The sequence below is a fragment of the Brachypodium distachyon genome, chromosome 4, assembly GCF_000005505.3.
Source record: "Brachypodium distachyon strain Bd21 chromosome 4, Brachypodium_distachyon_v3.0, whole genome shotgun sequence".
In the NCBI taxonomy this organism is placed as follows: Eukaryota; Viridiplantae; Streptophyta; class Magnoliopsida; order Poales; family Poaceae; genus Brachypodium; species Brachypodium distachyon.
In genome coordinates this window covers 14,300,704-14,315,276 of record NC_016134.3, presented here as the reverse complement: position 1 = coordinate 14,315,276, position 14,573 = coordinate 14,300,704, and the positions used below count along the sequence as shown (strand labels likewise).

Genomic DNA, 14,573 nt, shown 5'->3' with positions numbered 1-14,573 from the left:
TCCGTTGACCCGTCACGGGATTGCAGTTTATGTTTGCCGTCTGCTGGCTGCCACGCGCAACGGCGCATCCGTTGCGTCTTTCAGATCGTGCGGCCACCGCTAGATGAGCAGACGTAGACGCTAGGGTCGGCCGTCGGCGCGAAGTCGAGAAATGCGAACCGAAACTGTTGTTTTTCTGCTCGCGATCGCTAGGCAGCCAGGCCAGATGCATACACAACAGAAGCAGATCAGGAGATGAGGAGATGGCTGGTTGCTCGGCCTGTTTTAATATACATGGATATATGCGCTGCGTACAAAATCGATCACCCTGGCCACCCTGTGGATATATACGCCCCTGGCCGTCCACAAGTTTGGCCAATTCAGTCTTTCGGTTTTTTTGTGAACTCATATCTGAACAAATATAATAAATTTCGGTCCTAGTTTTTTTTAATCCAGATTTTTTGTTCGGTCTTTTCAATTTCAGTTTCGATCATCGGTATTTATGTCCATCCCCTCGTGGCACCACCATCCTTCCCGTCTTTCCCCGGATCCGGCACGATCGATCTCGTGTTCCTCTAGCCTCCCCCTTGTAGCACCGCCGTCCTTCCCGTCGTAGAACTACTGCCCTGGCCTCGCAACATTGCCGGCAATCGTTGTCCGCAACGCCGGCCCCCGCTCACGGCACTGCCGCCTGGCCTCGCCGCAACGTCACCTCCCTCTTTCAAAATCGCCAGCCACCATTCGTAGCACGGTCATCATCAGCGAGTGTTGAAGAATGAAACTCAGAATTCAAGGATGTGTATGAAAAAAATTCTAGGACAAGACAATAAGAAAGTACAAAAACATAAAGATGCATGTTGTAAAAAACAACACGAATCTCCAGACATTGTGTGGCTGTGGTGGTAGGTGGGCAGCCTCCTAGGAGAGGGAGTGATGAGCTTCCACGATTATCTTATTAATTATCTCTAATTATATTAAGGAAAAAATACGAAAAACCCAATAGGAAATAAAAACAATAATCAAGACCCCAGCGAGAATTTCGAACGCCGAGGCAGAATCCTCAGAGCCATCACTTGCCGTGGTTTCCTTGAGATTTCTCGTAAAATTGATAGTACTCAAGCACGCTTCCTTAAGCCCACGACAACCATGCTGGTCGGCCAATGCCAACATAGTGTCCACCGTGCTTCCGTCAACGTGTTTGCACAACTCATGCTCACAGATCAACTTCAGCCTCGGAAGGTTATACATGTCCGCCGCGACAAGCAGATGTTGAGCCATCACGGTTGTTTCGCCCTTGTCCATCTCCGGCAGCGAGTCGGTGTAGATGAAGTGGAGCATCGCCTTGAACACTCTCGGCTCCATGTCCTCGATCTTCACACACGTCGCCGTCTTCTCCTTCATCGGGCCAAAGAGCAGGGCCGAGAACACCGACGACCGAGCGGCGAGCAAGCACCGATGCGCGGCGAACGTCTCGCCGCCGACCTCGAAACGCACGTCCACGCTGCCCTCGCCACCGCCGGAGGCGCCCGAGAGGAGCGCGGCAAGATGTCGGTGCATGTCGGACGGCGGCACGGCGACAAACTGCGTCTTGGCAGCCTCCACAGCTACCTTGCTGATCTGCTTCATGAGGGCGAACGTGACGTCGCACCTGATCTCGAGGCAGTCGTCTTTGAGGTACGTCGACTCGTCCAGCTCCATCCTTTTGATGAATCTATCCTGTCCGAAGCCGGTCTTTGCATTGGAGAAGGAGCGCATCCCCGGTTGCGGATTCAACTCAACGTGCTTGCCTTGGGCCTGGTCGAGCAAGTTGAACTTGAAGTTTGCCCTGACATCCGTAGTAGGATTGGGGTCCAGAAGAAAGAGAGCTATGGATACCCAGTCGGCGCAGTAGTCCGAGCCCGGCCCGCCGTCAGGGTAGAACCTGACGGTCCAGCTGCTCCCGCCGACGCTGAACTTGCCGAACTCGATGAACTTGCCGACGCCGAGGCCTTTTATCAGGGAGTACCCTTTGACCTTGAGCACGTGCGACCCGGCCACGGCCTTGGTCACGACGGCTGACGCCGTCGTCGGCAGCACTGCTGATAGGGGAGAGCTAGACATGATCTCTGGGTAGTTTGACGTGGAAGATCGGCCAGGCCGCCGGGGGATATTTGGGTTTTACTGTGGTGGTCGGCGCGATGGAGGATTATATATATCGATCGATCCATGAAGCACACGGTCAAGCATTATATGGTAATCAGGGCCCGCGGGCGGACGCGTATGCTACCCGGCCGGGCGATGACATACTAAGTATGAGAGGACATACTAAATATGAGATGAAATACTACTAAATATGAGACGTGACGATGGTTCGACGAAGCACACGATCAAGCAGTAATTGCTAGAGTAAGATTTGAGCATTGCTATATCCTGAGGAAAACTCGGTTTCCACGAACTAGCCAGAATATTTAAGTTCTGCAATATTTTTTTAAGGCAAATTCTCCCTTACCTATTGCTCCAGCGAGTCTACGTGGAGTATTAGAAAAGGGCACTATTGTCTTTTCACATTTTCGCGCTGATAAAAAAAAGAATTAAAAAAATAGTTGTCTCTCTCCCGTCTCCCCGATTCCAACCTGCTGCTGCCTCGCGCCGCCTACCTTCCTCATCGGCGCGCCGCGGCTTCCGCCGCTGTCCGTTGCGTCTGCCGCCACCTTCTCAGCCGACGGCCGTCGCCGCCGGCCGCCTTCACAGCCGCACGCCGCTGTCGTCCTCGCCGCGGCCGCCGCCATATCAGGCCGCCGCCGCTGCCGCCCCTTTGGCCGGCGAGGCAAGCACGATCCAGCCAGCGTTGATTCCACCATGGAGAACTGAACTGCATACAAATGCAGGCAACGAGAGACGATGTCTCTTCCTCTAGCGGCAATTGCTCGTCGAAGTGGCAGGCGGCAGTGCTCGAAATTGAGTTTCCGAGCTCGATTCCACGTGGGGAAAGGGTGGTTTGCAGGGGTTAGAGGGGGATCGTTGCTCGGCGAGGCGGTTCAAGGCTGGTGGCCCTCCTCCCTCTCCCTTCCTCTCCTTCCCCCCCCCCCTCCCCCGTCGGCGGCCCCCATCCCCATGGCCGGCGAGCTCCAAAATGGAGCTCCGGCGGCCGGCGAGCTCGGATCTTCGACCCCGAATCTTCCCTCTCCCTCCCGATCTATCTCGCCGGCCTCCAATTTCTCTCCGAAGTTCCCAATTTCAAATTTTTGAGCTCCGGCCGCCGGCCAAAATGCGGCCTCCTCATCGTCGCCCGGAGCTTCCCTCTCCCTTGCGAGCTCTCTCTCCCTCCCGATCTTTCTCGCCGGCCTCCAATTTCTCTCCGAATGTCTCTAATTTCAAATTTTTAGTAAGCCCCGGTTAATTAACACCTTAATCCCCTTGTCAATGATCAAGCTAACAATTTTGCTTTGTGTTTTCTTGTGTACTCCCTCCATTTCACAAAGGTTAGCGTATTTTATTTCGTTGAGACAAGGCTTTGACCAATGAAAACTCTATTGATATGTGTTTTTTTCATACATGAAATTAATATCAACGGATTCGTCTTTAAAAGTTCTTGCTAACGATCATGATTTCGTATCATATAACTTACATATGAATATAGTAATTCTTGGTCAAAGGCTTGTCTTAACAAAACCAAATACGCCAACCTTTGTGAAAAGGAGGGAGTATTGTGTTGTAGATCGAAGGACCGTTCTAGGATGTACGCTAAGGAAAGAATCAATGCCTGATGGATAACCGAATGGACGGTCTTTTTTGGAGTCGCGAAAGGTGATATGGAACGAAAAGGACTTGTGATGATGCGTTGTCCATGTCGCAAATGTGGAAACACATGCACGTGCTGGCATCGAGTTTTGTGGAAAGTTATTCTCGCTGGACTTGTCACGGGAAGGATGCGGTTGATGTCGGTAGCGGTAGCGAAGATGATGATGTCCTGCGGTATGATCTGGCGAATGATTCCGAGGAAGAAACAAGGGTCGATGAGGAGGCTAATGTGGAAGGTGAAGGAGCTCCACGTGACAGGATTGCCGAAATGCTAGATGACCCGTACCTACGGGACCAGCTGGAGGGCACCGAAGATGAGGCAGAGTCTGCTCAGTTCAAAAAATTATTGGAGGACGCAAATACACCCTTGTATGATGGAGCTGGCGAAGAAAACAACGTGCTCGAAGTGACGCTCGAACTTTTGAGGCTGAAGGTAGTATCATGCTGGTCAGACAAGGGCTTCACGGACTTGTTGAGCCATCTTGCTTCAGTTTTTCCACAGCCAAACAAGTTGCCCAAGAGCACATACGAGACGAAGAAGATTACATGCCCGCTTGGATTAGATTGCGTGAAACATCATTCATGTCCAAACGACTGCATGGTATACATTGGAGAGTATGAGAACCATGAGAGCTGCCACATATGCGGTGCATCGAGATCCAAGAAGAAAAACGCCAGAGCTGGCGAAGACGATGGGGAAGAAGTGATGAAGGGCAGGCCGGCAAAGACTGTCTGGTATCTTACAGCAGGTGGCCGATTTGAGCGTTGGATGCAGAACGTTAAGGACGCGAGGTATCCCGTTCATCACGATCCGGCGCAGGCTGCATTCGATCCTGACGGGCTCTACCGTGTGGAGGAAGCTAGGGTCCTAAGACACCCTACAGATGGGACTCAGTGGAGGAACTTCGACACGGCATTTCCTGATTTCGGGGCAGAGCCCAGAAACCTGAGGCTCGGTCTCAGCACTGACAGGATAAATCCTTTCGGAAACATGAACAACAAGCACAGCACATGGCCAGTGATCTTATTTGTCTACCACCTTCCTCCATGGTTAATCATGAAGAAAAAGTACATCCACATGTGCATGCTCATACAGGGTCCAAAGCAGCCAGAAGCTGACCTAAATGTGTATCTGTAGCTAGTGAAGGATGAGCTAAAGCAGCTTTGGAACCCTGGCAGAGTGGTTTGGGACGCAAACAAGAGGGAGTACTTCACGATGAGAGCAGCGCTTCTGACCTGCGTGCATGACTACCCCGTGAATGAAAATACTTCATGCCAGGTGACACATGGCTACAAGGCCTGTACAAAGTGCGGGGAAAACACAACATTGGAGAAGTTGCCTGCTTCATCCAAAATTGTTTACATGGACCACCGAAAGTGGTTGGATGCTAAAGACCCTTGGATGGATGACAAGGAAAGGTTTAATGGGAAGACGAAGCACGGGACAGCGTCAAAGGAGAAGTTTGGTATGCAAATCCTCGAAATTGTGAACGATCTTGAGGTTGTCCCCGAAAAGATTGCTGCGAAGAATTATAAGGAACCTGAAGACGTCATGTGGAAAAGGAGATCCGTATTCTGGGACCTGGAGTACAGGGCACATTTAGAATGCCGCCACAGCATAGATGTCATGCATGTGAAGAAAAATGTATGCAACAGCGTGCTGGGGTTGCTGATGAACATTTCAGAGAAGAAAGTCACAGGTTCACGACGATGGTGCTACCTCCTGAGATCCCTCGTGAACAAGTTGACGTGAGAAAAATCCCGGCAAGAGAGGAACCATGGGTCTTTGCTAACCAATGCAAGCAGGTATTCTACATAGACGACCCGGCAAATAAAGGTCGCGTTGTAGTAAGAAGAGGGAAAAGAAGCATTGTTGGAGTGGACGGAGGTGCTTCACAAGAAGACTACGAAGGTTTCCATGATCCGACGACCGCCGCAGATGACGAAGAAGCGGAACGCACGATATTAACGAGGAAAAGGAGAGGAGAAAAAAAGTGATGGGAGCGAGAGCGAGAAAATACCACAAAAACCCTACCTCACAAGCAGTTCTGCGAGGAGTCAAGTTATGACTTACCAAAGGAAGGAGAAGCACTAGTAGTCACATTGTAAAAATGTACTCGTACTGAATCTTAATGCAAACTTTGTACTAAGTGAAATTATGTGTGAAATTTGTATCCATGTGATGAATTTTTTGAATTTAATGTAGCACAAATACTAGAGAAATGCATGAATTGATTCCTCAAACATAATTTCAAAGAGACAGGTTTTCTAAATTTAAATTGGTACAACTTTCCCAACAAGCATAGTAGCACATCAGTAACGGTCAACTACTGTGTGACCGTTACTTTGTACTAAGTGAAATTATGTGTGATCGATGTACTTTTGTGTATGCATGTTAGTACATGGCTTTGTCACTCCCAAAAAAAACTAGACAAAATGCATGAATTTATTCATCAAACTTCAACTTTTTGATTTCATCTATCTCAACAAATATGGCAACACATCAGTAACGGTCGCCTGGTTACCCGCCCGTTACTGATAGTTACTGATGATTGAAGCAACATCAGTAACGGTTGCGTTTCTTACCCGCCCGTTACTGATGTATATGGGGTATATAAGGGAACACGCCGAAACAATTAGTCTCATTCTCGCCTGCGCGTCCTCCCCTAACCCGAGAGACCAGCAGTGGGCGCTTCCCTAACCCTAGCGAAGCGTTGCCGGATTTTCGCGCCACCGCCGCCCTCGACCCTGCACTGCCCCGCGCCCGCCGACGGCCTCCTCGTCCTCGCCTCCGTGTCGTCTTCCTCCTCCGCCCCGAGCCCGCGCCTCCCCGTCCTCGCCCGAAGCCCGCCGCCGACGGCCTCGTTGTCCTCGTCCCCGAGCCCGAGCGCCGCCACCCAACTGTCGTCCTCGCCCGAGCGCCGCCACCCTGCGTCGTCCTCCTCCCCGACCCCGCGTCCTCGTCCCCAGCCCGAGCGCCGCCACCCCGCGTCGTCCTCGCCCAAGCGCCGCCACCCCGCGCCGCCGTCTCCCTCCTCACCGAGCCCGCGCCGTCTCCCTCCTCCCCGAGCCACAGGTGCTCGCCTCTACCTCCTTCTCCTCTGCCTCCCTCCCTCTCCTCTGATTTAGCTTGATTTAGGGTTAGGGTTAGGGTTAGGATTTGTTCCTGTTAATTTAGGGTTAGGATTTGTTGCTGTTAATTTAGGGTTAGGTTTAGGATTTGTTGCTGTTAATTTAGGGTTAGGATTTAGGATTTGTTGCTGTTAATTTAGGATTAGCATTGTAGTTTGTAGTAGTAGATAATTTATATCAAATTAGATGTACATTTCCCACCACACACCAGGGCATGTATACATTGTGAATTTGATCGATATAGTATTGAGTTAGATGGGCACACATATTGTAATAGCTAATTTGTAACATGGATACATTTTATTTACCATTGTGAATTTGATATAGTATTGAGTTACAGAGCATTGTAGTGAGCACATTTTACATGATGTTTTATGCATTGTAATATATAGCACACATCAGTATCTGCATTTGATAATATATAGCACACATGAGTATATGCATTGTAGTTTTTTATATGCTATATACATGATGTTTTATATGCTATACATGTAGTTTTTTATATAGCGGTTTTATAAGCTATTTTCGAGAATTGAGTAATGAATTGTGGGCCCGACCATCGTGTCGGGTCTTGGAGAAGGGTCCGGCCATCGTGCCGAGGGGGTACATATGCGGGTGGGTTTTTTATGCAGATTTCGAGCTCCTAGAAGAGAAAATTTGCTAATTTTTTAACATAGGTCATGCCGAAATTTTCGGCCGATATATATTTGATGGTTTTGATGGCATAGGTACGAAATGGGAAAGAGTAGCCAGAAACCAGTTCTTGATCGGGAGGAGGTAGATCGTGTCGATGAAGAGTCTTTATCGGGAGAGCAAATTGTCAGCTCTGGCTCAGGTACCTCTCGTTCAGAAGAGCGCGACAACGAGCGACGGGTGGAAGAGAGTAACCCGCAGCCAACTGAAACTCTCGCTAAGAAGCCAAGGAAGAAGACGTCGAGGGGGAGCCACAACTTGAAGGAGTTCTGTTACGTGGTCACCCGGCACTCTGAGAGAGGCCGCCCGGAGTCGCCTGAGAGGGCACAGAAGGCCTTCGCAACGACCAGTGGAACCGTTGCATGTAAATATTGCAAGATCACCAACGAGTGGAGTGACATCTCCGAAGTCGTTAGAAACACGTGCATCGCGGACGTTGCAAGGAGGTTCCAAGTCACTGACAAGTGGCGCGAGCGATTCCTAGCGGCCGTCAACATAGCAGTGCGCAATGGACTTGCTAATTGGAAAACCACCGCTAGAAAGTGGATGGACAAACCGTATAGATCATCAAGAAGAAATGGCCATCGATAACTGATGAGGCCGAATGGGACAAATTCAAGAAGGAATCGTCTGACCCTGCCTGCATTGCGAAGAGTGAACGTATGAGAGCATTGCGCGCGAGAAAGCCCTTGAACCACAGGCTAGGGAGTGCAGGGAAAGAGGGGAAGAAGAAGGTCTGCTGCAAGCAGGACCGAATTCTCGAAGCGGCAGGCAGGGTGCCTCCAGTGCATGACATGTTGGAGGACCAATGTGCTACAGAATATGCACGTCAGCACATGACACTAGAGGAGTGGGCGGGCATTGAGCCAATGCAGCCGCCTGTTAAAAAATTTACGGTAAGGGTTCACGTGCATTTATTTGTTTTCGGCATTAATTATGACACTCCTGATCCATATAGACTCACATCCTGTCTTATATGATAACAGGAAAATGCCCACAAATGGGAGGAGAGCAAGAGGTCAGAAACATCCGACAACTCCGTGCAGAGCAAGAGGTGGGAGTCGGCTGTGACCGCCGACTTGCAAAAGGCGGAGCACACGGGCCGTGTTCTAGGGGAAGGCGAAGGGGCCTGCTGGCATGATTATTTCCCGCCTGCTCCGAAGCGAAGCAGGGTCCAAAAAAAGCTTCCCGCTTCTGCTGAAATAATAGAACAAGCTAAGGCGGAGGCGCGAGAGCAGGCATCTATCGTTCTCAAGAGGTGTCGCGAGAATATGCAGTGCAAGCCGTCCATCATTTGGTGTCAGCATTGGCCAAAGACCACCCCGCCCTTGACGCCATACTCGGGGGTGGAGTGGAAGGTTTGAGGAACCTCCTTCCTCCTCTTCCTCCTCTTCCCCCGCGAAAGAGCACCCCGCTGAAGAGCAGCGCCGCCTCCGACACACGTATGGACGACAAAGACACCTACACCCCAGATTACAGCCCGGCTCCTAGCATGGACAACCCCCCCGCTAGCCAACCGGACCCAAGCGAGGGCATTCGGGATAACGATCCGGGTCCGAGCGACAACATCCTTATAAGCATACTTTTCAAACTCTTTTTCACTCCTTACCTTCATGAATAAAGATCTTACACACATATGCCTTCTTCTTGTTACGCACAGGCACCGATGAAGTGTCGTATCCACGTAGACAAGCCTGGGAAGCCTGTAGGCGCCATTGGCCACCTGATGCCCAAACAATCACCGCCACTGGTGCACGGCATTCTTATGAACGACGCACAAGTGAGTGTGATGGTGGACTCCGTCGTCGACGACCATCGTGATTATGCTATCCCGCTACCTCCGGAGGAAGTGTGGATATCCTAGGCGGTTGTCCAAACTACCGCATTATGTGGCCTAGGAGCTTGGTATCTCTCTACAACCGGCGTCGGCCCTCTATGACTCCATCTCCCTCCGCCCACAAAGGTACTTCTCAATCATCGCTCGGCCTTTCCCCTAGGATACTTCCTCCTGTCGATGCCGGCGGAGATGAAAAGCGGGCAATGTCGATGCCTCCACGGCTCAAAGATAGCCAGACCACAGGGTCGGCACAGGCTGGAAGCGTCCCTCTTACCTTCTCTCTCTTGGGTGCCGCTGAGTCCATGGGTGGCCGCAAGATCGATGACAAGTACAAGGCAGAGGAGCAGAAGGCATGGGACAATAAGAGGAGGCATAAAAAGAGGGAGCGCGGCAGCAAGACCATCAAGGAGTTCTCCAATGTCAATCAAGATGAGATGCACTATGTGCCTGACATAACTGGAGTCTGGGAGGACAATAGGCTTGACATTCTCATAAAGAAGCCCCATCAAGGTCAGAGATTCGAAGACGGATCCTATTTCGTGGCTAGGGAGTTTGACCGGGTGCTTCTTTACTATCCTGGAAGACCGATAGTCACCGAAGATTCCCTGCGTGCCGTGTCTAGAGAGATGCAAGAGCTTCGTCAGTTCTACATGCAAGCATCAGCTGGTTCTCAACAGTATGCCCAACAGATCAATGTTCGAATCCCAAAAGACTATGGCTTCTTTGACCAAGAAATCGGGAACATTCAGGAACATCCTATCACCTTTGGTGTGGAGTTCAACGAACTATTCCACCTCTTCAACTGCCAAAAGCTTGATATCAACCTCTTAAGGCTGTGGTCTGCTTACCAAATAAGAGAACTGCGATGAATGGAGGTAAAAAAATAGCCATTCTAGACCCCGCGATGTTCAACTACGGTGGCATCAGTCTTCAGCCAGAAAAGGATCCCTCAAGAACCCTGACATCTAAATACTTGGTGGCATGTCTCGAGAAATACGCGGACCACGACTTGATCCTCTTCTTCCTTAATTTGGAGTAAGTTCAATTTTATATATGGAACCGTTTGTTTTTTCTAATTCAGTCTTTCTTATACACCCTTAGATACTAAAATTTGTTTCTTTTGAAAACAGAGACCATTGGGTGACACTACTCATTTGTTTGCCTTGGTCCGTGGTGTACTACTTCGATTCACTACTTTCGAAGAAGGGTGTTCGAGGTCGGTTCTGGAAACCCATCAAATCACTCATTAACACTACCTGGAAAGTGGCGACCAAGGGAAAACTAGCTGGTAAAGGCTATAAAGACGAGCCTCACCACAACCACAGGTTCCCTTGCCAGCAATAGCCACCCGACAGTGTGTTCTGTGGCCACTACTGCTATCACATCCTTATGAAGAATGCCAGCATGTTCAAGCCTGAGTGGAAGGGGTCAGTCGCGGCGATGGAAGATTACTTGCGGCCCCGAATGACAATGGGACACCGACCTAAATGGGTCGTGTATAACATTCAAAGGGAGTTCGCCCATCTCATCAACAATGAGGTCATCAAGCCTAGTGGGGACTTCTACGAATGCGTGGAACAAGTGGTGTCTAGGGTTCACCCACAAAAATAGATTCAAACTTGAAATGAGATACATTTGTATTCTTTATATGCTTCTATGAAATTTTGACACTTTGTAATCAATGTCGTGAAGTGAGATACTTTTGTATTCTTTATATGCTTTAAATGATGCGGCTTTATATACATTTGTATGCTTTAAATGATGTGATGTGTTGTGCTATCATGTGATGCGGTTTTATATGTATTTTTATGTGCTGTGCTGTATATACATTATGTGATGTGCTGTATATACATTCTGTGTATTTCCTGTGTATTTTCTGTGGTTTTAATTATTATTTTAAATACCAAAAATGTATCAGCGTCGGTCGCTCGACCGACATTGATGTGGCAACGCGACCGTTACTAATGATATATACATCAGTAACGGTTCGGGTCGGCCCGCCCGCCACTGATGATATATACATCAGTAACGGTCACAGTGACCGTTACTAATGATGGTACATCAGTAGCGGTCGGAGCGACTGTTACTGATGATACCCATCATCAGTAACACGAAGTTAGTAACGACGGCCCCGACCGTTACTGATGTTGTTTTTCGACCGTTACTGATAAGCCTTTCTGTAGTAGTGACGAGGCCTTCTCACAGCCAGCGCCGGTGGCCCTCGTCCCTCTTACGTCGAGCCAGCCGCCGTCCTTCTCTCTGCCGACGGCTTCTCTTTCTCAACGTCGTTTCTGTTTCGATTATACAGGTCGGTTAAATTACTTTTATGCCCTGACCTTTTGATACTCCACCTAGATACTCCGTACAGGTAAATTGGAGTGTCGAGGAGTAACAACTAATTTGTGCCCTTAGATCAAAGAAATGGAACGGTCCAAATTAATTCCGGGGTACCGTAGAAGAGTCTTTTTTAAAGGGATCCACAGATCTATTGACTGGGTGTGGTTATTTCTAAGAACGCCTGATTTTTTAAACAAAAAGGCTTAAATTTATGTTGATGAATCAGAGCCATTGATTAGTATCTACATGTCATTTTACTATACTTTTCTCATCGTTCATTTCAAATCTCAAAGCACATATCATACTAATGGCTGAGGAATCAACTTATCTCTAAATAAAAATCAGGCAACTTAGATGTAGCAAAACCGATTAATAATCATCAAAAGCAACACAAATAGCTCTAAACGTCATAAAAAAATACAAATAGATCCTTGGACCCCCTAGCGATGGAAACAAGCACTAGAACGAGCCATCGTCCTTGCATCTCAATTACCGGAGCCGGGCAAAGCTTGTGAAAAGAGAGCTTGTGGTAGTATACGATATAGTAGTCCTTGTGCTAAGGCCTCAAAAAAGCAACACACGAGAGCAACAACCATTGCCAAAGATGAGAACCGTAGATCAGAAGATTCGGACCTGAAATCATATGAACAAACAAACACGAAAGCCGATCAAAACCCAAGGAATTTACAGGAAACCCAATAAGCCGGGCCGATCCAAGGGCATTACAGGAATTTACAGGATCGCCGGACACACAACTCCACACGACCTCGGCAGCGCTAGGTGCACCACCAGAGCTAGCGAGGACAGTGCGGGGGAGGACCTTATTCTTGCTCCAAGATATGTTGCCGCTGCTCACCATTTTGAAGAAGACACAAAAAAAACTCCCGAAACAAAAAACGAGAATCCCTTTCGTCGACGAGCGTCATGGATCTGGTTAGAAGAGCCCCCTGATTCTAAATCTCCTTTTGGAGGATGTAACCTTAATTGGATTGCAATAAACGAGGCCTTTTATTGAGATGACACAGGACGGTTCGGGTCGGGCCTGAAAAACGAGGAGGGGTGAAGCCGGCCCACCGTGCATGTAATAAGTGGACACGGGAGGGCATATTGCTAGGCGGAGAGCACTAGAGTACCAGACCATGAGAGTTATACCGGCTCCGTCACCTACCGGTGGCATGCGGCCGTCTCAGGTGATGCTACGTAGCGTCGGTCTGGGCCCACCTCATTGGTATATTTTTCATTGATATATGGTATATGAATGATATATTTAATTGGTATATGATATACAAATGGTATACTTGATAGATATACGATATTTGAATGGTATATGAATGATACATTTTATTGGTATATGGATTAAAAAACACGTGGGCTTAAGTGGCAGCAGGTGGCTGGCTGCATGCCACCGGTAGGTGACGGAGGGATAGAAATGGCTTCCGCCAAATACTACTGTACCCTTTAAGGAGTAGCACTAGCAAACAGTTCAAATTTACAGAAACCTTTCAAGTTTTGTGGATTCCTAGCTAGTCAAGATAACTTTTTTTCTTTTGGAGCAAGATTGATGACGAGCTCCCCCACGATGGTAATGCAAGCTGCTCCTGAAACGCGTAAAGCAATCGGTCGCCATCGATCACTGCCTTCAAGTTGTCGAGACTCGATCGAGAGAAGCAAGGAACTTGAAGCATGCTTTTCTGAGCCCATCACAACGTAACCATGATGCTCCGCCAAGGCCAGCGTAGTGGCAGCCGTGCTTGTGCTAATGTAGCTGCAGCAGAGTCTCCTCGCAGATTAACTTTAGCCTCTCCGTTGTTTCGCCGTCGTCGATCTCGGGACACCGAGTCGTGTAGATGAACTTGATCGTGGCCTTGAATACTTTAGTCCCGGGTTCCCGGCATGAAGATCGAAGACTGAGCAGCATGCATGTGCCTATGCGCCATGATCATCTCGCCGCCGACCTCGAAGGTCACGTCCCCGCCCTGTCCGGCCATCAGGAGTTCGAGAAGACGTTGCTTATTCAAGTTGGATGTGGCGGCACAATGACGAACTTCGTGATCGTGTGGTGCATTCCTCGCCGGTGACGGTACGTATCTCCTTTGTGACGGTGACATCAACCCTGATGCTGGAACAGTTGTCTTTGAGATACTCAGATTCCTCCAAATATGAAGCCCGACCGCGCCAGTTTGGCTCAGCCGCAATTAATCGAGATCAAAAAAGCCTCTTGCTTTGTGCAATTGCTCTCGATCGGGTACACGGGGGAGCACTGCATATTTCAGTACTGAAACATGGAGGGACCGAAAAATATATTCACAAGTCCGAGCTAAGAGAAAATTAAAATAAAAAAGAAGAATAGGGGCATTCCGAGAATTGAACTCGGGACCTCTCGCACCCTAAGCGAGAATCATACCACTAGACCAAATGCCCTTTGCTGATTTTTTATTTCATAGAATTTATATAATCTCTAATACTAGAATTAAGTTTCACAGAACTGTACAACCCGACCAATACCGGGTACATCTTCGCTAACTTCCAGCAGCATGCAGATCCGAACAAGAAATCTGTAGTGGTGTGTCTGTGGCCCCTAACGTTGAGCCGAGCACACACAACACAACAGCCATATGCATATGCACAGGCACTGAACCTCATGAAACCTCCAAAACCTCATCCCCATACCCACCCAAAGCTCAAAATAGATCTGCCATGCACTTGCAAAAGGATTTGCAACATGGGGATTCCGAGAATTGAACTCGGGACCTTTCGCTCCCTAAGCGAATATCTTACCACTAGACTAAATCCCCAGATGTATGACATGCACATT

The 14,573-nt window shown here is 48.9% G+C and overlaps 1 protein-coding gene and 2 non-coding genes across 3 annotated transcripts; all 3 read right to left on the bottom strand.

Moving 5' to 3' along the window:
• Positions 1 to 897: 897 nt before the first annotated feature.
• LOC100829423 (BTB/POZ and MATH domain-containing protein 2) lies at positions 898 to 2,079 on the bottom strand. The gene is made up of 2 exons (XM_024454548.1): positions 1,053 to 2,079; positions 898 to 944 (listed from the first exon to the last, which is right to left on the bottom strand). Exons 1-2 carry the CDS (start codon positions 2,077 to 2,079, stop codon positions 898 to 900), a joined length of 1,074 nt encoding a protein of 357 aa, XP_024310316.1.
• Positions 2,080 to 14,107: 12,028 nt separating this feature from the next.
• On the bottom strand, positions 14,108 to 14,179 carry TRNAP-AGG. The gene has a single exon. It is a non-coding gene; the product is annotated as a tRNA-Pro (tRNA).
• A 302-nt stretch (positions 14,180 to 14,481) lies between these two features.
• On the bottom strand, positions 14,482 to 14,553 carry TRNAP-AGG. Its single transcript has one exon. It is a non-coding gene; the product is annotated as a tRNA-Pro (tRNA).
• Between the last annotated feature and the right edge of the window lie 20 nt (positions 14,554 to 14,573).

What these genes read in the sequence shown, in the direction of transcription:
- LOC100829423 (XM_024454548.1), bottom strand. Translation starts at nt 2,079, where the DNA reads ATGTCTAGCTCTCCCCTATCAGCAGTGCTGCCGACGACGGCGTCAGCC. An exon ending in TCTCAAGGAAACCACGGCAA is followed by an intron (nt 945 to 1,052) that starts GTGATGGCTCTG and finishes TAATATAATTAG; the next exon opens with AGATAATTAATAAGATAATC.